This window comes from Chinchilla lanigera, unplaced genomic scaffold, assembly GCF_000276665.1.
Source record: "Chinchilla lanigera isolate Chin_1 unplaced genomic scaffold, ChiLan1.0 scaffold00006, whole genome shotgun sequence".
NCBI lineage: Eukaryota > Metazoa > Chordata > Mammalia > Rodentia > Chinchillidae > Chinchilla > Chinchilla lanigera.
In genome coordinates, this window is record NW_004955407.1 from 39,328,364 (window position 1) to 39,352,883 (window position 24,520).

Consider the following 24,520-nt stretch of genomic DNA (forward strand, 5'->3'; position numbering starts at 1 on the left):
TGATCTCCTGGGCATCTTTCAAGCCTGTGAAGATAACAACCAAGATTAACCATCACAGTTGATAACACCAAGTTTTGACAAGGTGGCAGAAGAATAGACACCCTCCTAATTGTTGGTAGGAATGCAAATCATCCACTTACGCTGGAAAATCATTTTGATAGCTTTCTCTCAAGGCCAGCAAACATTTACTATATGACCAGTTCTACTTTTAGCTTTCACCGGGCATAAATAAAAATATATATCCACACACAGAGAGTTGTCTCTGAATGTTACTTGAAGTTTTGTCCCTAATTGTTCCTAACCTGGAAACAGCCCATGTATATAGTGCTAAACAGAGTCACTTGGTGGATGGATGCACAAATTATGGAATATTTAACCAATAGAGCAATTCTCATGCACAGAAAGGAACGTAGTGTTTACTCATGAAGCAATGTGGATATAGACACAGGAGTATTTTACTGAGTGACAGAAGCCAGCCACAAAGTCCGTCCTATTACCCTTTGTGACTTGTTTCAATGAAGGTCTAAAAGAGCTAAAACTAATCTACAGGACAAAGAGCAGATTGGTGGTTGCTTGGGGCTAGGGTGAAGGTCAGGGGCGACGGAGGTGTGAGGATGATTCTCTAACATGATTCCGTGGGAGTTATGTGGGTGTGCACAGTTTTTCAAGATGACGGAACTACATGTTTAGAATGGGCGTGTTTCCTAGTGTACAAATTAGACCTTAACAAAACTGATTGTTTTTAAAAAAGAAATGAAACCAATGTTAAGGACAACAAAAAGTAACGTATTATTTTCTGCCAGACTAAAAGGGCTGCTGGGATTTTGTTTGGAATTACATTGAATGAGTAGATCAGTTTGGGGAGAATCAACATTTTAACTATTAAGCCTTCCATCCCATGAATACGACGTATTTCTCTATTTCTCTTTGTAGTTTTCGGTATGTTTGCTTGTATTTTTGATGCTACTGTAAATGATGTTATTAATTTCTGTTTTCAATTGTCTGTTGCCAGCAATAGAAATATAATTTTATATTGGTCTCACTTATTAATTCTAAACCCACTTATTAATTTAAAAAATTTAGAGATTCGCGTGGATTTTCATGTATACCATCTCTAAATAACTGCAGTTTTCCTCTTTCTAGTCTTTCTGAACTTTATATATTCTTACCATATAATGCCAAAACAGGCAAAAGTGGATTTTTTTGTGGTGTTTAAATCAAACTGTTTTCTTGAGGTTGACTCCCTTGGTCATAAAATGTCATCATATGTATTATGCACATATATGGTAGACAAAATAACTTACCTTTAGAATTTAAAGATATTTTATATTAAAATGACTTAGTCTGTAATGGTGGTTTTATTTTTTCTTACCTGTTCTTAAATTTTTCCATTTATGTCTCTCTATCTCCCTTCTTCCTTCTCTGTCTACTCCCTCCCCTCCCTCCCTCTCTCCTCCCCTTCCTTTCCCCTTCTTTCCTGTCTTTTCCTCTTTTTCTCTTTTCAGCTTTGTGGAACTAGTCTGGACCTCCGATAAGGTGCTAAATCGGTGTAATTTTAGTGAAGCTCATTGTACTATTCCCCATCTTAGAGGGCAAAGGTTCAACATTTCTCCTATATGTGGGAGTTTGTTGCGTTATTGGTAATATCTTTTTCCTTTCTAATTGCACACCCTTAGGGTGAACACTCTGACCCCCAACCCTACGCTCCCAGGGTCTTGCACCGCACTAAGCCACGACCTTGCTTTTGCAGCCTGCTGTTGGTGAAAAACAGTCCAACAGTGAGGCTCAAGCCGACGACGTCCCAAGTAACTACCTTCTGTCACAGTATCGAATCCCCTCTCAGGGGAGTGCCAGCCCGGACTCACCCTCGCTCTGCAGCTCCCGCGTTGTACGGCGCCCACTGGACTCTGCACCATGCGTCTCACCGCACCTCCACCGCCTCTCACTGCCCCTGCCCGGGTGGCCACCAGTTCCACCCTCCTCCCTGTATTCTTTTCTCTCCCTCCTTTTCCAGACGGCACACGTCAGCGAGAGCAGTGGTGTTTGCCTTTCCCTGGGCGGTTGTCCTTTCTCTGAGGGATCCAAGAGATGCAATAATTCCACAATCAAACTATTCACCTTAAATTTGAAAGTCTGGAAATAGAGCTCATTGCCCAGAGGAGGAAAAAACGGATGTGGGGCCTGATGGAGAACCTCTAATCTATCTTTCTCTGCTAAATAGCAAACACGTTAGAAAGGATACAGAGCTTCACTAGACAAGACGGGAGGAATTCACCAATGGTTGTCATATTGCATATTGTTATCTTCAAGTTAGTTGTTCAGATGACCAGCTATAAGCATGCAACATCGCTTTGTATCATTTCTAATGTTTTTTTTTTTTTAAATTTTTTTTCTCTTTAATTGTTTGATCAATCTTGCATTCTTACATCTGGTAATCTGAGCAACTTGGTTGAGGATAACAATATGTAATATAACAACCAATGTTAATTCCTGTCATTCCATTTTGGAACCCTGTATCATTTTTATTGTTTTTGTCCATGTTGTTGTTATTTTGTTCTTTTTAAAATTCTCTTTAAAGTAAATAACAAACAACTTCCAGAACACTGTGTTTGTGCTACCGCCTACTAACTTGTAATTACATGTTTCCACTTCTTTCTCTTAAAGAAGAAATTATCTTACCTGTGTCCGCCAGGAAATGCCCCGCAGAATCTCTGCTTCCGAGGTCAGCAATGCAAGGAGAGGGGCTCCCTGCCAGCAGCTGCTGAGCCACATGCAGGTGGTGTCCTTGGCTCTTCACCCAGGGGACATCAGGACGGGAAGCCTGTTCTTCTGAGGGTCATGTGCCAGCCCCAGGCGTGGTCATGGCTCTGATTCTGGAAGGTTCTCTCTTGACCCAGGTGGAACTGGTTTGTAGGGGACTCTCCAAGTGCACTTTACAGGGAAGGTGTCCCGCTGCCCACATGGCCGCCTCGGGAGATCAGTTTGACCTTGGACCTGTGTGTGACACCACTGTCAGCGTGACCTCACGACGGCTGTTGGTTACCCATGTGTCTCTGCGGTGTTTCTCGTCCACACGGGTTTGCGGTCAGCACTCTGGGCACACGGTCCGCTTTGCACGGTCATGGTGGTGTCTGGCCCTGGGCTCAGGAATGAGAGGACATCCCACACATCCTCTGAGATACCCCTCACCTCCAGCACACAGATTAAAGCGAAGGAAGTGCTGTGTGTTCTCGCCTGCCCCTGTCTGGGGGCAGAGGTTGGTCCAGGGCTGGCACGTCCGGTTCGGAGGACCTGGACACATCGCTGGGTGGGCTGGAGCGGGGAGGCAGGAAAACGGGTGGGGTCACACCACGACAGCCTGAATTTGTCCCTAGGCTCCCTGGGCGGTTGCCATGGGCTCACCCTACCCACCCACTGTCAATCAACTCTGCCTAGCCTTCTCACCTCTTGCACATTCGGGGAGGGGCCACTGCGGCCATCATGGCCCATGCCCCGCAGCGACCCCGCCAGGCTGCCTGGGTCCCCAGCGCTCCATCTGCCCAGCTTGGCTGGCTTGGGTCCTCTCTGGTGCCATCTCACGGGAAGCAAACTGGAATCCCTTCGAAGTCCCAGCCTCTGTGAGCTGGTCATCAGCCTGGCTGGTCTCACTTCCGGGGGTCTCCGTCTCCACTCTGTCCTGAGGGGTGGTGCGTCCTCTCCTCCGGCCTTTGAGCTGAGGGTTCCCCCGACACAGACAGCCACCCTCTACTGCTCAGGGCACTGCTCGTCCTGTGGCCGAGGTCTCTCCATCCCAGCTCTCGCCGTCACCCCAGCCCCTGCCTTGCCTGGTCCCTGGCTAAGGCCACCTGTGACTCCCCGGCAGGCCTGGCTGCCGTTGCGCCCTCCGAGTCTGGCTCCCAGTGGGCGCGGGGGGCCAGGGCTCTGCACTGAGCTGTCCAAACCTGCTCCTGTGCCTCCCCCTGCGGACGTCGCCCTGGCGACCAGAGCGCCCCTCTCCTCTGCACAGTGCTCAGAGACAAGCACGCCGGCCTGGCCCTTGTCCTCGGGCAGCTGCAGGAGGAGACTTGTCCTCGGTCGAACAGAGGGACAGAGCCCACTCTCAGGGGTCTCTGCCCTTGGGGGCCGCCAGCCCAGCCGGGGCACCTGCGTGCCACAGCCTCCTCTGCAGAGCCTGCCCAAGGCTCCCTCCCTTGTGACTCAGTCCTCTGCTGCCCCTGCAGCGAACCCCCTGGGCCACCCGATAGCCACCCCGGGCTTGGGTTACACAGGCTCCGCCACAACGCCATTGGCCGCGATGACTGCAGCGACAAGGCCCAGTGACTCCGCGAGGAGCCTCCCGCTGCCGGACTCTCGCGTGGCAGCCGCTCCCCAGCCCGCCGGTTTCTATCATGAACAAGGAAATTCCTCCTGCTTTAGACCATGGCAGCTCCAGATGCGGTAAGTGTCGTGGGGTGGGACAGACGGCGCCCCGACAGGCTCCTCAGCCGTGCTTCGCACTCAGGGCCATCTTCCGGGAAGCGTTTTCCTGTGAATTCTTACTCTTTTTATGAAGAAGAACTGTGTGATTGGCCATGTGCTGGCAGGGAGCGTGGGTCTCCGCAGGGACCGAAGATAAAGTGCTGGGTGTGCACGGGTTAGTTGTCTGAGGCGGCCCTCAAAGCCTGCTTGTGTGCAAAGGGCAAGAAACAGCTTTACAAATAAACAGCTCTTGGTTAAGTTTTACTAAGACCTCGGAAAGCAAAATTCCTTTTAAGTGGCTCGTAGTTCGCTTTGGAGTTTCAAACTCTACTGCAGGCAGCCAGAAGGGAAGTCAAAACAGACCTGAGGGTAGGGGTTCTCGAGCCTGTAGGGAGGGCAGGTCTCAGTCCCGGGTTGCAGGTGCCCAAGGAGCAGGGTAGGGCACCCAGAGTGACCAGAACATGCCTGGGGACACGGCCTCTCCCAGAGTCCCAGGAATGACCACCTGGCTCTCGGCCTCCCTGGCCTTGCACGGGTGGAAACGGAACCCCAGCTTCTCATAGGAAACTGTGTCCTGCAGAGGCCTTGGCACAAGCTTCAGGTTCCAGCCACTCCTCACTCAGCTATGTGGAGGCCCCGGCTGGCCGCACAGGCCCGGATGCTTGCATCCTTAATTAGGTCAGGCCTGTGCGTGGCAGGGTAGGGCCGTATTCACCGGGAGCTCCTGACACTGCGTGCAGGGGTCCCTTCCCTGGGGCCACCTACCTCTGGGGACCCCGGCATTATGTGAGTGTCAACACGTCTCACCTTTGTGATAGACCGCTCTTACGGCTACACAAAGAATCACACTCACATGGGCTACGGCTTTGAAAGTCTCTTATCTTCTGCAGAGTGCTGACAGTCACTTGTGAGTGGTTAAAAGGCTTCTCTCTGAAGGTGCTGTTTGATTTTAACATGGGTTAAACCAACAATGGAAACACAGCTCTTTGGAGGAGGATTAAGTGTATGGTCTTTTGCTAATTCTAGAAGCTTTTTGGTTCAGAGGGAGAGAAGCATGTTTTATTAACTGGCCCTAAGTCCCTTTGCGTGGGCCTGAAGGATTTAAAATACGACAACGACACGGGGGATGCCGGCGCCGTCCGCGGGGAATCGACGCCTCTGTTCTTCCTGGAGCAGGAGGTGGAGGTGGAGGTGGAGGTGGAGCCCGGTCTCAGAGGCCCTGAGATCGTCACCATGGGGGAGAACGACCCGCCAGCAGCCGAGGCGCCCTTCTCCTTCCGGTCACTGTTCGGCCTTGATGACTTGAAAATAAATCCTGTGACACCAGGTAGGTGGCACCTGGTGGGGCCCGGTGACGTCTGCCTTCTGCGTAGATGACAAATGTGGCTGAGGGAACAGGGAGGGTTGCTCCCTGTACACTGTCACCCCGAGGCTGGACACCTGCGTCTTTGGTTTACAGAGTCCCAGGGAGACAAGGGGGTGATTTTGCTCAGCTCTGGAGACGGGTGTTTTACTCTGTGGTTGGGAGTTTCCAGAAATCGGGGCTCCATGGGGCTCCCTGCTCCATCTTGGAGGAGGGCAGATCCTGGCCAGGAGAGCTCTGAGCCCTCCAGGAAGTCCTGAGAAGCAGTGGCCACCAACCCTTCCCGAAACCCTAAAACGAGCTATCTATATACCACCAAAAGTGTTAGAGTCTAGATTAAAATCCGACAGCACCTGACAGCTGCTCCCAGCAACCGGCGGAAGAAGCTGCTTTTGTAAATAGGTTATGCCTGTCTGGTGAAGACTGGACTCTAAGTTATCTGCCCAGCTGGGCCAAAGCCCATCGGTTTGTGTCCAGGGGCGCTGGGGGCTTGCAGGTCCCAGAAGTGGGGCTGGGAGCAGGGGCATGGACAGCGCTGGCCGAGGTTCTGGAAGTGAAACAATGACTCTGATGGGTCTGTAAGCCACCAGGACCACTGACACAGGGGAGGGACGGGCAGAGGACAGCAGGGGGAAGAGGGGGAGGAGATACACAATTTTATTTTTTTGGTACCTGGAATCGAACTCAGGACCTTGCACTTGCCAGGCAGGCACTTATACCACTGAGCTATATCCCCAGCCCAAGATACACAATTTTAAAATGTGCCTTAAAATTAGCATGAAAGCAAAGGAAAGAGAAAAAGCTGTGCAATCCCCTAACCCCCGGGTCTTACCTGGCTTTTACATCTGCCTGTGAGTACGGACTCACATAGCATAGCGAGAGACCGTGTTTTTTGACAGGCTATCTGGCATCTATAAGGATCTGGACGTCATTGGAACATTTGTGATCTAGGTGTGTAACCTGTGCTGGACTTGTAACTGTCTCTAATATTTTATAATATAAATATGAGCACAAAGAGTGATGTACACATGCCAGTCTTCTAATTCTTGATGTTTGTTTATGTTTAATTCCTAGGAATGTGAAAGAACACACTTTTTTGTATTCACATGTTTATTTTTGTACGAGTCCATGTCTATAGTACACAATGTTTACATTCCTTGTGGGGAATTGATACATTTACATAATAACATTTTAATTTCTCTTTTTAAAACCCCTTTCCCTTCTCTCTGTCCTCCCTGGAACAAATATGTTTTTAAACCTTTCCTTTTTAAATAAAGTGATACTGTTCATAGTAAAAACTTAGATAATACACAGATAACCAAAAAGGTTTTCAAAAATTATTCACATTTGTACCATTACTCAGAAAGAAGCCTATTAACCCTTATTATTGGATTTCTTGCTTTTTTTCTATGTATTTGCCTTCTGAAGCTTTTTTTAAACTTAATAATTCATTTTTCCATGGCATTAAATAGTTAAATATTTTTCAAGTATTGCCCATGGGTCAAATCTGGCTCTTTGCCTGTTTTTTGTCTTTTTGAGACAGGGTTTCACTATGCAGTTCAGGCTGGTCATGAACTCACTATGTAGCCCAGGCTGGCCTCAAACTCGCAACGATCCTCCTGCCTCAGCCTCCTGCATGCTGGGATTACAGGTGTGCACCACCACACCTGGCCCCTTGCCTGTTTTTATAAATAAAGTTTTATTGAGACACACATTCCTGCTTATTTACATTTTGTATGTGGCTGAGTTCATGCCACAACAGAGGGAGTTTTGGACAGGCTAGACAACCCCTAGAGTTTAAGGTCCTTACTATCTGGGTCTTCACAGAGGACCCAAATTTGCTGACTCGGTTCCACACCACGTTAAGTATGTGCGTGAGGGTCCCGTGGAGTGTGCAGGTTACTTCTTATTGCCCCAGTTCCCACTTAGTGCTCATATTATAAATGTCACGCTTCCCAATGTTCACATAGGTAGAACTCTGTGTACATAGCCGAGAGCCTTTTAGGACTGCTTCCCAGAAGTGCAGCTCCTGGGCTACACTTCTCTTCGGTGTTTCAGCCTTCTGGTGTCACTTCCAAGTGGACTCAGGTGGACACGTGCCCCAGCTTGGGTCCTAATGGCCATCGGGGGGCCCAGTTTGCCTTCCCTGGACGGCAGTGGAGATGACCATCAGAGTCCGGGGGAAGCTGAGATGGAGAGATGTCTAGCCGGCATCCCTTCGTTTCCAGACAGGCAGAGAGATTTCTCACACGTTCGTTCATTCGTCCAGCACATGTTTGTGGACTCTCTTGCTCTGGGTCCTGAACCCACGGCTGGGCTCATCCAGGCCTAGAACAAGCCCTCCAGACTCTCTCCTGCCTCCGAGTGCCTGGGCCTCACTTCCTTCTCTCTTCTCCTGTTTCCCTCTCACCCCTCTCCTGCCCATTCCATTTCTTTTGCCACATCTGCCTTCACCCCTGTCTCAGGCAGCTCTGATGGCCCTGGCCGTGTTTGGACCCTTCCAGTGTTGGTTAAGAGGGCGAAGCTGTGTTTTCTGAGGGCAGAGGCAGGGAGATCTTTTGAACTGTCACCGAGGGCCATAGGGGGGCTCTGTCCCCTTTGTAGATTCCATCCTGCCTCTATTTTTCTGTTTGTTTTTAAAATCAGGGTCTCCTATCTAGGCCAAGATGGTCTCAAACTCACAGAGATCCTCCTGTCTCAGCCTCCCGAGCATGGGGTGTCAGGCATGTGCCACCATGCCCAAGATCTCTCTTAGGTTTTAAGGATAGCCTCAGTGTGGCTGTGCTTCCCAGGTTGATGGGATAATCAGTATGATGAGGTCTGGCCCCTGAGGGGACGGGGCTGCCAGAGCCCTCCCTCCTGGGTTGGGGTGTGCCTCGCTCTTCTCGATGTCCTACCTCAGTCTGTGTGCAGTGGGGGCCTGGGAATCCACCTCTTTATGAGCAGCAGGCAGGCTGCCTCAACCTTGTGGGTGCAGACCGACTATGCAAGTGTGTTGGGGCAGAGACCAGTGTCCCCGGGCTGCAGGAACCCAGTGCCACCAGCCGGGTGATTTAAAATAGCTGGGACCACGGGTCTGAAACCCAGGTGTGGCTGGGCCTTGCTTCCCCTGGAAGCTGGAGAGCTCCTCCCTGAACTGCTCCTGGCTCTGGCCACCTGCTCACAGCCTTTGGCGTCCCCAGAGCTGTCCACGTGGCCCTCTGCACTCATCTGCAATTGCTGTCTGCTTCTCCTGTCCTTCCTCATCCTCTCCCCTCTGTGCGAGCCTGTCTCTCTGTCCCAGTTTCTCCTTTTTTTTTTAGTTTTTATCTTTTGAGACAGGGTTTCACTCTGCAGATCAGGCTGGCCTCGAACCCACTCTGGAGCCCAGGCTGGCTTTGAACTCAGTGATCCTCCTGCCTCAGCCTCCCAAGTGCTCAGATTATAGGGGTGGGCCACCATGCCCGGCTTCCAATTTCTCCTTTAACAGCAATGACAGGCACATTGAATTAGGGCCAACCCTAACAACCTCCTCATACTCAGATTGCTTTATAAAGACCCTCCAAGTTGGGCGAGAAGGCACATGTCTGGAACCCAGCATTTTTGGAGGCTGAGGCAGGAAGATCTCAAGATTGAGTGTCCCAATCTGGGACACTTACCAAATTAGTAAAATCTTGTCTTTTAAAAAAAAGAAGGGGCTGGGGCTACAGCTCAGTGCAAAGGCCCTGGGGCTTAATCCCTCAGACCTCCCCCAAAGCCCCTCAAAGTGCTGTGACTTTATGAAGTCCTGGGGGTTAGGACCAGGACACATCTTTCTGGGGGACACTGTTCAATGCAAAGCCCTGAACCCAGCCCAGGCTGGATGGACCAGGCCGGGTCCGAGCAGACGGTGGGAGGAGTGAGGGAACTCGCCTCCTGGAGGGAGCCCCTCTCTCTGGCGGGAACTTCCGGGGCCTGGAGTGCAGGGAGGGGGCGAGCGGGGTTGAAGCCCCTCACGGTCAGTGTTCTCTGGCTCCTGCCGCGGTGCAGACGCAGACGCGGTGGCCGCGCAGATCCTGTCGCTGCTGCCCTTGAAGTTCTTCCCGATCATCGTGGTGGGCGTCATCGCGCTGATACTGGCGCTCGCCATCGGCCTGGGCGGTGAGTCCCGTCCCTTGTTCCGCGGGCGCCGGGCGGGCTGGTTCGAACCTGTGGAGCCTCCCTGGCCATGCTCGGGCCGCGTCACCGAGGAGCCCCCGCAGGGAGATGTGTCCGTCACTTAGACACTGAAACGGGACCTGCCCGCGTGGGGCGGGGTGGAGGGTGGAGGAGACAAAGGCCCCATTCACCGCGCGCGGGGCACCGGCCGCTCTCCGAGCAGGGGAAAGTGGGTCACTTGGCGGAAGGGACTGATCCGCAACAGTTTCTCCTCTTCTTCAAAGAGCCGGACCACACAGGGGTTTAGCTCGCCCACGGTGGCTGCGTGGCCCCCAGCTTGCTCCTCTCCAGCCCAGCGTCCAGGAAGCAAAGGCGGCCCAGGGAGGCGAGTCAGGGCTCCTGGCTCTGCTATGTCTTTCTTACTTGGCCTTGAGCCCTCCAGAGCCTAAATTCACCTTCGTCACGCAGCAAAGTGGGGCACGGCAGGTCCACCCCCAAAGTCAGCGCAGAGACCGAGCTGGAGGAAACAGGCTGCTGACAGGGATGCAGTTTCAACACAGGGCTCATTATTCATGGGTCAGCTTACCGCCCGCCACGTGGCAGGTGGACAGTTGCCCGTGCTGTGCGCTGAGAGAGCCGCCTGTGAACGTTCTTGTCTCCCTTGCTCCTAGTCCACTTTGACTGCTCCGGGAAGTACAGGTGTCGTTCGTCTTTTAAGTGTATTGAACTGGCAGCGCGCTGCGACGGGGTGTCCGACTGCAAGGACGGGGAGGATGAGTACCGGTGTGGTAAGCCGCGGCTGCTCCCCGCAGAGGTGGGGGGCGGCCTCCGTGGGTGTCATGGCGCGGCCTCACCCACCGGCACTTGGCCCCGGGGCCTGGGTCGGAGCTCAGGGGGGCTGTTCTTGGGAGAGGACGTGGCTGAGGCCAGGCCTCTGCAGATCGGGGCGCAGACAGGGCTCTTCGCCTGCTCTGCGGGGCTGAGGGGTGGTGCCAGGGCGGCGGGGGGAGGCGAGGCCAGCGGGCGCTGCGCCCCTGACGTTCGCTGCCCGGCGCAGTGCGGGTGAGCGGCCGCAGTGCGGCGCTGCAGGTCTTCACGGCTGCCGCCTGGAGGACCATGTGCGCGGACGACTGGAAAGGCGGCTATGCCGGCGTGGCCTGTGCCCAGCTGGGCTTCCCCAGGTGAGCGCGGTGCTCTGGCCCCACCCAGGGCAGCCAGGGCTTGCAGGGCTCCGGGAGGGCGGCTTCTCTGTCTGCAGCCCAGCACCCCGTCGCAAGGGAAAATTGAGGCCAGACAAAATTAAGGTCTCTCTATGAGACCAGGCCAGGACCCTTCCCGGGCCACAGCAGGAGCTGGACAGGGTTGCTGTGGTTCTGGGGCGGGGGGACGCTTCCCTGACGGTCCAAAGAACTAGGTTTTGTCCTCGTCTCTTTTCTTCATTTCTTTCTTTTTTGTAGTACTAGCAGTCGAACCCAGGGTCTTCACACTGTCACACTCCAAGACCTCATTTTTTATTTTTGGAGACAGGGTCTTCCTTAGTTACCCAGGCTGGATTCAAACCTGCCATCCTCCTGCCTCAGCCTCCCAGAGTGCTGAGATCACAGGTGTGCACCCCTGTGTCTGTCTTGAACCAGGTTTTCAAAGCCTGTAATTCTGGGAGAACATAGTTGTTCGGCACTGCTTAGCAACTCCTGGAAGAAGAAATATTTTTTTGGATGTTCTGCTCCCGTATTTGGCATTGCCAGGTGGCTTTTGGCTTTGGGGTGCCACATTTCCGTCAACACACAGGGTCCACCTCCCTGTTGGCCTCTGGGGGCTCCCTTGCCTCTGTGGGTGCCCCTGGCATTGCCCTCTTTGCCCTTCACCTCAGCACCCCCAGCAGGCAGCTTGGGGACAGAGCGAGGGGACCATGGCGGCCTTGGATGTGCATCCATCAGAGTCTCGGCTGTCAAAGCTGATGTACCGTGTGCTTGGCTGCCTTTGTCCAAAGCCAGGGGACCCTGGCATGTCCCCCCACATGTGTCCTGGAGGCTGCCCTGCCCCCTGCCCACCACCCGGGTTCAGACACCAGCTGGGACTCCAGTCTTAATGCCACTCACACAGACCCCTTTGGGACGCCATGCATTGCTCCTCAGAGCCCAGGAGGAGGAAGTTCATGCTGCGCACACACATGTGCATACACGCACACACACGTGTGTATACGTGCACACGCTCATACATGCGCACACGCATGCACAGCAAAGGCCGATGCTTCCCCGGAAGAGACTTCAGCTTCCCGCCGAGCCCTATGCTCTGCTCCCTCGAGGGCGATGGCTACACCCCACGTCCCATCTCCTGGTCCTCAGGGACCCGGCTCACTGACCGGGCACCGTGCCAGGCGGGCAGCCCCTGGTATCCCCACCCCAGCCTGAGGGGGACGGGACCTCGCCAGCGAGCAGGGACCCTGTGGTGCACCCTTCTGGGCACGGGGCCCAGAGCACAATTTCCCCGTCTCTTGTCTCTGCCCAGCCCGCTTTCTGCATCACACCTGGGCTAAGCAAAGAATACGCTGAATGTTTACACAGAAGAGTAAAAGACACATGCCATGAGGGCCCTCAGAGTCCCGCCCTCCCTCAAACACAGCCCTCTGCCGTGATGTTTTCAAAGCCGAACCTCCTTCGCCCTATTTCCTGACACTTCTCACACCTGCCTGGCCGTGGGGTGCCTGGGCCACTGACCCCCCGACTTCCCTCTCTCTGGGCTGGCTCCGGGCTGACCAGGGAGGTCTTGGTCCCCCCAGCCCCTCCTTTGGGAGTGCCTGGCACCTACTCGGATGCCAGCTGACAGTGCCAACCCTCATTCTGCGTGCGGCTCTGTGCTCCTGCTGCAAGCCAAGCGAAGGCCAGCCCAGCCGCAGGAACGGAAGTGGGACCCCAGGGCCTCAGGAAGGGTCTTTTCCGGGCAGCAGGAGAAGCTGGGTGGCCAGGGCAGAGGTGCTGGACCAGAAAGCAGATCAGCCCATCCATGCTGGGCCGGGGAAGCCTGCTAAGCTGTGTGTGCTTTTGACGGTGCCGGCGGACGCGTGAGGTCCCCGAGCACGCCGCCGGGAGCCTTGTGACTTGAGCAGGGCTTGGCGGGAGGTGCAGAGAGTCAGGGCCCCATGGGGACCGTGTCTGGTGTGCTTGCAGCTACGTCAGCTCAGGTGACCTCAGAGTGGACTCGCTCGAGCCTCAGTTCCAGGGGGCCTTCGTGTCCATCAACCACCTCCTGCCGGATGACAAGGTGACCGTGTTACACCACGCGGTGTACGTGAGGTGAGTGGGAGACGCTGCTGTCAACACCCCGCTGAGCCGCTGCCCGGGCTTGTGGAGCGGTGATGGGGGCAGGGAGAGTGGGCCTGGATGGGGGGCAGGAGCTGAACCCCAACCCAGGCAAGGACAGCTGGGTGGAGAGAGGGAAGGGAGAGCAGTTGGAGCGCAGACTGGACGTGCGTGCGGTCACCTGGCGGGGACGCCAGCTGTGTCTGAGACATGGGAACAGGAAGGGAGGAAGGGAGGACGGGAGGAAGCGACTGCCATGCTCTTTGCAGAACGCATTAGTGCTCAGCGCTTACTCTGCGTGTTTCTCCAGCAACCATGGAGAAGGGAAACTGGTGTCCTTTATGACAATCATTGGGGGGCCAAAGTGCTGGGTCACCTGCAGTGCCCAGGTTAGCTGGTAAGGAGCAGACGCAGCCAGGCCCCGGAGCCCACACTCTCCCCGACTCCTGGGACGGAGTCCTCCACTCTGGGGCCACCGCTGCCTGGTGCGAGCAGCGGAGGCCGTGTGCCGTGTGGGGTCCCGAGCGTGCTATGTCATGAGCTGGGACTAGCAGAGATCGCGGGACCCCTGTCCCCTCATTACAAGGCCTTACGACAGGCCCTGACCCTCCTGGTCGGGGTAGGGTGTCACTGGGGCAGTTGCGGCTCACTGCCCCGGGAGGAGTCCTGTCCGAGTGTGTGAACCCAGGTCAGGATGGGAAACGGACACACGTGGCACCAGTGGACACTTAGACGCTTCCTGCATGCCCTAGAGGTGTGGAGCTGAGGCCACCCTGGGCCCTGCTTGGGCATGTGGGGTGTCCCAGTGCATCCTGGCAGCCCACCGGCAGTGCCTGCTTCTATTTCAACATGGGCTAAAGTTGTAATCTTTGTTCAAGAGCAAGGGGAATGAAGTTTATTTTTCTTCATTTACAAGACCAAGTAAAAAAGGAAAAACATTCGCTCTACAGCCTTTGGATACAAGGAGAGGCCAAAATACACAGTGAATGTTTAAATACAAAATATTTATTACAGTAAAAGACACACTGCATGGGTCCCCTCAGACTCCGCCCCCTCCTCACACACACTGGTCCCATCGTCCTTGCCCTTCCTGCAGCAGCTCTGGAGTTCTCTTTCCTGAGGGTCTCTTCTAGTTGTGATCAAAACTAAAGTGAACTGCTGCCTCCTAGCGCCACCCAGTGGAAGAGCAGGCTCACTGCATCCTTGTGCACCTTATTCACCGGTCTGGCACCCTTGACTTCCGGCTCCTCCCCAAGGTCAAAGTGACCATGACAGGGAAACAGTTTGAACCCATACAGGCCTTTGTCCAGCCAGGACAGCGCAGCTAAAGACCCTCAGGAAAGATCACTCCAGAGCCGCTGTGGGAAGGGCCAGGACGGGACACGAGTGTTTGAACTGGGGCGAGGACTGTGCAGGCCACCCGTGGCAGTGTGTCTTTCACTGTAACGAAGGTTTTAAATGTGAAACTTTGCTGTGTTTTGCTGTCACACCTTCTACTGTCCATGATGCCTGTCATTTCTCCACATTAGGGAGGGATGCGCCTCAGGCCGCGTGGTCACCCTGAAGTGCACGGGTAAGCGGCCTGTACATGCAGGGAAACGGGTGGAAGCGGTGTGCATGGCGTCCTGTCCCTCTTTTCCCGGCACGGCTCTGAGCCTCTTTCTCCAGGGTGCCAGGTAGAAGGGAGCAGGACACAGGGCCAGCCTCACCTGTCAGGTGTGGAGTGGCCCAGGTGGGTGACTTCTTAGCAGCAGGCAGGACCCAGAGCCTAGAGGTCCTGTCCCCATGTGCAGTCTCCAGGGGCCTGGCTTCCTGCCCCTTTCTCCTTGAACCTGCAAGGACCCAGGGTGGCGGCCAGCTGCCTCTGCTCCCAGCAGGGGCTCCCCTTGCAGGGGTGGGGTCTGGGGAAAGCGGGGTGGGGGAGATGCCACCAGCACCCTCAGCATTGCCAGGGACTTTGGAAGGCTGGGAGTTGAGGCTGACATCATGGGTGTTGTCATTACAGACACTGGACGCTAGGGGGCACTGTCACATGGGCTCTGATGAGCCAGTGCAAGGGGGCTCTTCCCACTCACCCCGCACTCGGCCTGGGTGGGGGGCAGCAGGGTTGAGGGGAGCAGTCTGGAAAGCCCGCGGTCTCCCCGTGCACCTTGCGCTTCCTCCGCAGTCTGTGGGCTGAGGACCGGCTACAGCGCGCGCATCGTGGGTGGGAACGTGTCCGCGCTGGCGCAGTGGCCCTGGCAGGTCAGCCTCCAGTTCCAGGGCTACCACCTGTGTGGGGGCTCGGTCATCACGCCCCTGTGGATCGTCACCGCCGCACACTGCGTCTACGAGTGAGTGCCCGCCGGCGCGGCTCCCGTCCTCAAGGCTCAGGCCACGTGGGCCGGGGCCAAACTGGGCGGCGGGCAGGCCCGGAAGCCAGGCAGGCAGCTGTGTCCCACTGCATTCCTTTTTTTTTCCGGTACCGGGAATCGAACTCTCGATCTAGCGCTTGCCAGGCAGGCGCTGTGCTGCTGAGCTAAATCCCCAGACACCCCACTGCATTCCTGCCCTCCCCCCCACAACCCTAGCTCCATGCCGGGGTTACAGGGACCTGAGCTCAAAGCAGGGCTTCATGTTCGAGCTCAACCAAGGGACGGGGAGGCAGGAGGCACACGTGCAGAAGGGAGCGCTGAGGCCCTGGCTTTCAGCAGCGAACTGCAGGCAGGGGACCATGTTAGGCTGAGGCAGGGTGAGGCTATGCAGTGTGGGGTGCAGCAAAAGCACGTGAAGGACCCTGAGCCCCCCAGGGCAGTCTGTTTTAGGGGTGTAGGGGTAAGAAACCCCTAGGCACAAGGATGCACTTCCCCTGTTCCTTTTCCAGCTCTGATGGTGGTTCTTGATAGAGGGTCCTGGGGGCCGCTTGGAGAGCTGAGCCCTGTTTGCAAATATGATCTGCACAGGGTGTGGAGCGAGGCCTGTCTCAGACACCTACGGGTCCTGGGTTGAGTTTCCACAGGGACTGCCCGGGAGTGTGGTCAAGATGTCAGGCCCTGGGCCACCTCCTGCCTGGGAACACTTTAGGGCACCTGAAGTTAGCGGGCCCATGGCTGGCTTTGTCCTCGGCCTCACCCCCTGGCGTGTCTATTTCAGCCTGTACCTCCCCAAGTCCTGGACCATCCAAGTGGGCCTGGTATCCCTCCTGGACAGCCCAGCGCCCTCCCACTTGGTGGAGAAAATTATCTACCACAGCAAATACAAGCCAAAGAGGCTGGGCAATGACATCGCCCTCATGAAGCTGGCCGGGCCACTCACCTTCGACGGTACCTCTGGGTTTCCGGGTGGTTTGCTGGCTTTTCATTTGTTTCAAGAGGGTTTGTGATTATGTGTGGAAGTATTTTTATGACAGCGGCTTGAACCTCACTGGAAAGCCCAGAGTCTGATTCATGTGGGTGTTAGCACCTGCTGATAGTGCTTGTCATTAAAGCTGTGATTTTCCTGGTTCTGGGGATGATAGGTGTTGTCAGTTGTACCCTGGAAAATTTGACTAGGAGATGCTGAATCCCACAGCGTGTAGGGTTAGGTGACTCCAGGCACCTGGCAGATGGGTGGGGGCTCATGACCAAGGTGGTCCCTCCTCTTTGGAACTGATTCTGGTGGCACGGAGTGGCGTGGAAGAAACATTTCCAGGCAGACATTGCTGTGGGTGCCACCAGGGGCAGTGTTCACGGTGTTTGTTCCCCGGACTCGAGGCCCCAGCACCTGGACTTTGCTAACTCAGTGGGTGTCCGATTGCTTCGGGGCCTCCTGTGGTCCTACCTGGAGGGTGCATGAGGGAGACCTTGGGAGCAGGCAGGTCCTCTGCCTTTGCTGGAGGCCCAGGTGGCTGTCGATGTGTCAGGAGGGACAGGAAGGCCCCAGGGTCGATGTTCTGTGAGGCATAGGACGCAGGCTAGGGCTGCACCAGGTGGGGCCCCACAGGCCAGATCTGACCCATGGCTCAGCTTGGTTAATACAAATCTCTGGAACCGGTCACACCCATTTCCTGGCCCGTTTCCAGGGGCTGCTTTCACCCTCTTGTGAAAATCCTGGGGCAGCGCAGACACAGTAGCTGCGGAAGCCCGTGCATTCTCCGCCCTCTGCTCCAAAGGCTACCCGTCTAGTCTCACACACGCCACACTGTCCAGAGCCCCTGGGCAGGGGACAGGGTGACAGGTCCCTCCTCTGAGCTGCTTGTTCCCTGCCCAAGGCCCGAGCTGCCCCAGGAGAAAGTCAGAGCCCCCTGCCCTGCAAGACTAGATGTGGAGGGCGATGACGGCAGGGTCAAAGAATCCACCAAGGTCAGAATAAGAAAAGGCTGATTCAGGTCAGAGTACACTGTCAAGGGGGTTGGCTAGGCTAGCGTGGTGTTTCCAAGAGAGGAGTCATCCCTGGGGTGAGAGGCTGGGGCTTTACAAGGGAACGCGGGCTGGGGAAGGGTCCCAGTTCGCATACGGGGATGTCTCAGAAGTGCATTTTCTGGGGCATCTGGTTCGTTATTAAACCTTCCAGGAATGCCTGCACCGCAGCTAAAGTTGTATATAAAAATTTCGCATTGACAGACCACTTATCTCAGCCACCTGGAAGGCCCCCTCTCCCTGCACGAAAGGTTTACGTTTCTCTCGTGTCAGGGCATTAACTTAGGACTGTTCAGTGTGTGCGGGGTGGACAGCTTCACGGAGCGACTTCTCGGAGGGGTTTTAGCCTCTTGGTGCCAGCGGACGATCACGATCGCCACGCTCCCCGGAGACGCAGGTCAGAGCACTGTCTGCCGAGTGAGGTCACTGTCCCCTTGCCCACAGAGGTGATCCAGCCCGTCTGCCTGCCCAACTCGGAAGAGAATTTTCCTGACGGCAAAGTGTGCTGGACGTCAGGATGGGGGGCCACGGAGGACGGAGGTCAGTGGTCTGAGATCAGGTTCTGAGCCCAGGACCTCAGAACCTTGGCGCTGGGAGGGGTCCCTCCCACGTCTCATCGTGATGCCCTCAGGGGCAGCTAGAAGTCCATGGGGGGGGTGGACCGTTCATCACAGCCATCCCTGCAGCTCAGGGTCATTAGCTGCTCTCCACTGTCTGGGGACCACGGAGGGGGCTGGCACTGGAAGGGAACAGGGACATCCTCAACAGGGCACCCCACACACTGGGGCCCTCCTTCCTCCTCTAACGCATGGAGCCCCCGGACACCTTTGTCCAGAATCTGCGCCTGGTAACCAGTGCTGTGTGCACCTGTGGGACTTTGGAAGTTGTTACTTCCTCCTCCGAAGATCAAGCAGAACAGGCCACCCGAGGTGACCCCCTTGCTGTAGCAATAAGGGCAGCAGCAGTGTTGAGGGTGCTCGGAGCAGATGAAAATGAAGCCCGCATCCTTTGTTGGTGAGGGACGGGGAGGGTCGCCAGGCTGAGATTTCCCACCCGCCGCCCTCCTAGCTGGCCCAAAGAGTATTAGCTTCCCGTAGGGCTGTAACGAGTGAATCCAACCTGGAGGACTTTGACTGTAAAACGCGCTGTCCTGCCGTTCTGAGGGCCCAAGTCTGCGACCACGGTGTGGGCCGCTCTGCAGGCTGCTTCTGCAGGCGCAGAGGCGTACCTGCCTGGGCTGCTGTCCAGGGCCTGCTGGCTCAGGCATCCTCGGTGTCACTTGCTGGAGGACGAGTCATGGCAGTCTCAGTCTCCATCTTCATTCGGCTCCCGCAAGTCTCGGGGTGGCAGACCCCCTCTCCCGTGTCTGACGGGGACACGAACCACTGGATTTAGGGCCGCCAAGTACAGGGTGAGCTGGCCTTGTGACTGCCACTTTAATTACACTGTGGACTGTGTTCCAAATAAGATCGCGCTTCCCAGCTCCAGGGGTTCAGGATTTTCCTCTGGAGACCTATCAGTTGCGTCTGTCTCTCCTAAAGCACATGAGGCTCGCCCAGCTCCGGGCTGTGGGCCCCTCCTTGTCTACCCTCCCCCAGCACCCTCGGCGGTGCCCACCCCGGCTCAGCACCCTCTGGTGCTTGGTAGTTTCAAGCCAGCACACACTTGGCCAAGCGCAGCCGGTGCCAGCGTGGTGGGGCAGAGGGTCCTGGCTCTATCTGAACTGTGACCCCGGCAGATCAGGAAAACCCACCCCTGCTCCCCTTCCTCCTTTGGGGGCACTCACTGGGGACACCGGCCAGCGCGTGGTTCTGATCCCTTTGGACTCTGGAGAGAGGGTGGCTGGAGAAGAGCTTCCTCCGCAGAGGTCAGGGTCCCTGGGCAGACTCGCTCCCTAACGCTCTACTGTGTCCCACGGAAGGCCCCGGCACCCTTATTCCTGTGCAGGTCTGGCTGTGGGCTTGACCCTTCCTGTGAATGAAACTCGGTTCACACATGGAGCTCTCAGCTGCAGAGCAGCCCCCCATCCCGTGTGGGGTGTCCTTGTGTACACGCATGAGCCGGGACATATGGTGAGGGATGCGTGCACCATGCCCAGGTTCCCGCGACCGGCTGGTGCCAGGTGTGGGCTCCACCTGCTGCCCCTACCCATGTCCCTCACCACGGCTGCTCCTCAGGCAGCTGGGGGATTGGCGACAGCTGCCCCTGACCTCTCAGCCCTGCCGTCTTGTGGCACCAAGTTGTGTCCGGTGGTCTGCCCTTGCCCTCAGCATCACCCCTGGCCCCGGGCACCCACCCTTGGTGCCCCCTCCCTGCTCACCGCGCGGCCTGCCCTGGTTTGGAGCAGGCGATGCCTCCCCCGTCCTGAACCACGCGGCTGTCCCACTCATCTCCAACAAGATCTGCAACCACAGGGAGGTGTATGGCGGCATCATCTCCCCGTCCATGATGTGTGCGGGCTACCTGAAAGGCGGCGTGGACAGCTGCCAGGTAAGCACGGCCGCGCGGGGGGCCTCCAGTGCACTGCCCAGCCCGCGGGATGGGCCCTGCCGTGCTTCCCGTGACTACGCAAAGCAAATTTACTCAGCACAGGGGAGAAAGGTGCTGGAGATACAGCCGTGCTCCCCGGGGCGGGGCTGTGTCCCCGGCTCTCTATCTGCACAGGCGTGGGGGAGGGCATCGCTCCCAAGGCTTCCCCCAGTCTTGCTCCAGGGAAGGGGACAGTGCCGGGGCCCTTCACTGCGCCCCTTGCCTGCCAGGGAGACAGCGGCGGGCCCCTGGTGTGCCAGGAGAGCCGGCTGTGGAAGCTGGCGGGCGCCACAAGCTTCGGCATCGGCTGCGCAGATGTGAACAAGCCCGGGGTCTACACCCGCATCACCTCCTTCCTGGACTGGATCCACGAGCAGATGGAGGTGCGTGCAGGCTGCTTCCTGGTGAGGCCCAGACTTCAAATGGGACCTGGGAGGAGCCGGTGCTGCGGATCCCACGAGCAGTGACTTGGTGGCTCAGGGCACAGTTCATCTCTGGGCCGGGAGAGGCCCTTTGTGGGTGCGGCCCTCCCACAGCGGGTGGGCGGTGGCCAGGCAGGGGCTGGGGACCCCAAATATCCCCTTAGGCGTTGCCCCTTGCTGGGAGCCCAGGAGGGACACAGGGTGGGCAGGAGGGCCCGGGCCCCCTGCCTCTGGACACCGGGGAAGGGAGTTCTGGGCCTCACTGCAAGGTGACCAGGGGACGGTGGTGCGCGGGCGGGGTGACGGGTGTGCTTGCAGGATCACAGGGCAGGGAGCGAGGCCGGCCTGGAGGGCAGGCAGCCAGTGTCTGCTGACTTAATCTCAGGCTGAGTCTCCCACCACTCTTCGGACCAGTTTCCAAGACCTCTACCCTTCTTCTTAGCTAAAGTTTACATGACAAAGTGCATCATTCCAAAGCGCACCATTTTGAGGCATTTGTGACGCTGATGTTGTGTGGCCTCTCTCTAGATCTGAAGCATTCCCCTCATCCCATCCCTCACACCCTTTGAGCAGGTTTTCCTCCTTTCCCACCCTCTGGCAGCCACCAAGCTGCTTTATTCTTATTTTATTTTTTTGAGACAGTCTCCCTAAGTTATTCAGGCTGACCTTGAAGTTGCCATGTAGCCCAAGATGACCTTGAACTCGCTGGGATCCTCCTGCTCCAGCCTCCCAAGTGCTAGGGTCATAAGCATGTGGCATCTCTCCTGGCAACCAAGCTGCTTTAGGACGTAAAACTGCTCTTGGAATTGCATGCAGACTCAGAGAGGAGCTCGAGCTCCTGGTGTTCTGAGGAGTTGTTAACTCCTGTTTCTTCCTCACGATTTCTCACTGTGAATGAGACGTGACTGGGCGCAGGTAGCTCCCACACGGTGCAGCAAGGCCTCGGTCTAGCGGAGGCCACTGGCAACAGTCTGGTGTGCAAGCGTGGTCTGTACCAAATGCCCACCCCGCGGGCAGCATTTAGATGTTTGAGCTGGGGGTCTTTGGGGCTGCGAGGCCCCAGGGCTACAGATGGCCACGTGGGTGTGGAGGAGCAGGTCCCCGGCACCAGCCACAGAAACGCATCCGTGGCGCCCTGTGGCTGCTTGAGGGTAGCCAGTCTTGGTGCCTGAGCTGGTGATCCCAAAGCCTAAGCCCGTGACACCAGAGACCATCCCGACCCTTCGCCCTCTAGGTGGGCTGGCCAGGGACAAAGACCCCATTGTCACGGGGCCCCACAGGGACGCAGAGGTCCCTGGGCTGTGCTGAGAAGGGGGAGATCTATCTCCCTGTTTCCTGTGTTTCACTTTGCTCTTTATTTAGTTATAATTCAGGTGTCTCATCCAAGAGAACCCATGTGACAGTCAGGCGTGGGTGTCTGATTTATTTCACTTGACATTACGGTCTCAAGGTGCACCTGTTTTTCTAAAAAAATGATTCAAGTTCATCCTTCTTTATGGCAGAGTAGTACTCCATGGTGTGTAAATACATTTTCTTTATCCCTTCATCTGCTGATGAACGCAGAAGCTGCTTCCGAGCTATAGCTGTTGTGAGCTGTGCTGCTCTCAGCATGGGTGTGCATGGGTCACTGTACTATGTGGGAAGATACCTAGATGGGGAGTAGCTGGGTCAATGGTTTCTGGTTTTAGGTTTTTGAGGACTTCCATACTGATTTCCGTAGTGGTTGTCCAGTAAGCCCCTGAATTACGAGCATGGGAGTACGAACAGACCTCCTCACATTACGGATACCCACAGGTTCGAACAGATCCCGGAAGCAGCTCACGTGTCCGCTGGGCCTTGTCACATTGTGGCGCTGGGTGCTCACCCTGCAGTGTGACAGTGGACAGTAGCTCAGTGCTCGGTCGGCCACTTGGTTGGCCTCAGGAACGAATCTGACTTTGTAAGTTGGGCGTTTCCTGCTGGTTCACCTTCCCATCCACAGTGGAGAAGCCCCAGCCCTGCAGCCTCCCCAGCTTTTGTCATTATTTGATTTCTCGATGATGTCCCTTCTGGGCTAGGATGGAATCTCAGTGCTGTTTTAATTTGCATTTTCTAAAGGGGCCCTGCTGGTTTTGAAGCACGGGGTGTTCAGAGCATGGGTGAGTGCGAGTGTCCAGGGCTGCTGCCCGCTCTGCTGTCTGAGGACCCTGTCGCAGGGCATTCTAGTCATCGCTGACCCTGACCACTGAAGGCCCACCGGAGCCGCCGCCCTGCTTTGTGTTCGCCGGGAGGGTTCTCTGTCTAGTTGGGACTTGAAATGAAGTTGCTCTGACTCAAACCAGAGCTTGGAAGGTGGCGCTAGGACCTGGGACGTCCCCAGGGCAGTGCTGGGGCCGCCTTGGGCAGTGACAAGCACCGCAGAGGACCCCTGTCCCCAGGGATGGTGGCAGCTCTTGGGGAGCCTGCAGCTGCCCACTCATCGTAACATCTGAGCTGTGGCCAGCGGGGTGACTTCTCTGTGCTTGCTTTTAGAGGGACCTGAAGACCTGAAGAGGCTGGGACACGCTGCTACTGAGCTCCCGAGCGATGGCTGGTCCCTCCCCGGAGTTGAGCGTGGGCAGGGTGACACGAGTGGGTTCTCTCGGAGCTGAAGGGAGATGCTGGCCTGACCCCGAACACCCGTACCGCCTGCTTCTCATGCCTTGAGCTATGGGGCTTTGGGCGGAGATGACCTTGAAGCTCCTTCTTGACCTTCACTAAGAACTAAAGCAGAACATCCCCATGTGCTACCTTCCCCATTTGTCCATTTGGTTTTTTAAAGTTAACTGTACTGGTATATGTTTGGGACATATAACCGTGACCTGTGCTTGGGGACTTGGGACGTGTATACAGCACATCTCAGCTGCGTTCAGTCCCCTCCAGCCCTTCCTCTGCCCTCCTTTCCCTTCTCTTTTCTCTGCGAGGGTCCTCGAGATTCCTGATGAGACAAGCAGAGCCGGGGACAGTCACTGGGCCAAGGGGCAGCGCCCAGAACTGCGAGCCTGGATGGCTCTGCACACATCCCATCTTCGATGCCGGAACCTATCGGACACTTCCTGTGTGCAGGACGCTCTTCCGTGTGGAGACCTGTCTGTGATGCAGGCGTTCCGAGGCTTAGTTTGGTTACTTCTCCTTAGCATTTGGTGCTTGGTGCATCACTGACTCTTGTTCCCAAAGAGCAGTCCTGTTCTGTAGTGGGCGCTGGGTTCCGTGAACGAGGGCTGACCGCTCACACACACCCAGATCACCTTGAGTCTTGGGACTTGGGTGACTTCGGTCTCTCCTGCCCACCCTGGGGAGTGGACCTTTTCTCTTAGAACAGGTTTCTCAGCAGAAATCTGTTCAGAGTAGAATGACCTCATATTCTAGCCTAAGACCCACCAGTCAAGTTAGAAGAGACAAAGGCCAGGGTGGAACAGGGCCTAGTCTGGTCCAGGGTAAGAGGACCCCTGGCCCTCCCCCTGGGTCCGGAAGCAAGCAGAGTAGCAGGTCACAGGTCATCAAGGCCAGCTGCTGTCCGCTCTGCTGTCGCTGGAGGTGGCATTGGCGCTTGGCACCAATTAAATCACCAGGACATGAATCAGTTGGGCACAAGCCATGAATTTCAAGAGAGGAGAGCCATCTAGGTGCCAGGGAGAGGGGCAGGAGGTGGGGGTGCAAGGGGGAGGGCGGGGGAGGGCGGGGGAGGTGCTTGAGGTCACCGCATGTCAGTCAGGACAGGGACTGCTGCATGCAAGGGATCCCGTTGCACCGGGGGACGCTCCAAGACCCCCAGTGACGCCCGTAACCCTGACCACTACTGAACCCATAGATACGATCCTTCTTCCCACTCACACACGCGCCTGTGTTGAGGTTTCATTTATACATTAAGCACAGGAAGAGGTGAACAAAGCAACAAATCATCAGATAGAACAGTTATAACAACGCAGTGTAATAAAA

The 24,520-nt window shown here is 56.1% G+C and overlaps 1 protein-coding gene across 4 annotated transcripts; it reads left to right on the top strand.

The window, feature by feature from the left end:
- The first annotated feature begins 4,153 nt into the window (after window positions 1-4,153).
- Window positions 4,154-23,336, top strand: Tmprss3 (transmembrane protease, serine 3). 4 transcript variants are annotated; one of them, XM_005375826.2, is made up of 14 exons: window positions 4,154-4,437; window positions 5,635-5,785; window positions 9,830-9,940; window positions 10,609-10,725; window positions 10,995-11,118; window positions 13,105-13,230; window positions 14,766-14,809; window positions 15,404-15,569; window positions 16,369-16,538; window positions 18,057-18,152; window positions 19,960-20,102; window positions 20,372-20,524; window positions 22,358-22,502; window positions 23,075-23,336. In XM_005375826.2, exons 1-13 carry the CDS (start codon window positions 4,420-4,422, stop codon window positions 22,496-22,498), a joined length of 1,560 nt encoding a protein of 519 aa, XP_005375883.1. In that variant the 5' UTR covers window positions 4,154-4,419; the 3' UTR covers window positions 22,499-22,502; window positions 23,075-23,336. The 4 variants fall into 4 exon arrangements, with proteins under 4 accessions (XP_005375883.1, XP_013360598.1, XP_005375885.1 ...); XM_013505144.1 differs by lacking the exon at window positions 23,075-23,336 and adding an exon at window positions 22,661-22,687; XM_013505147.1 differs by lacking the exon at window positions 4,154-4,437 and adding an exon at window positions 5,158-5,244.
- Window positions 23,337-24,520: the final 1,184 nt, after the last annotated feature.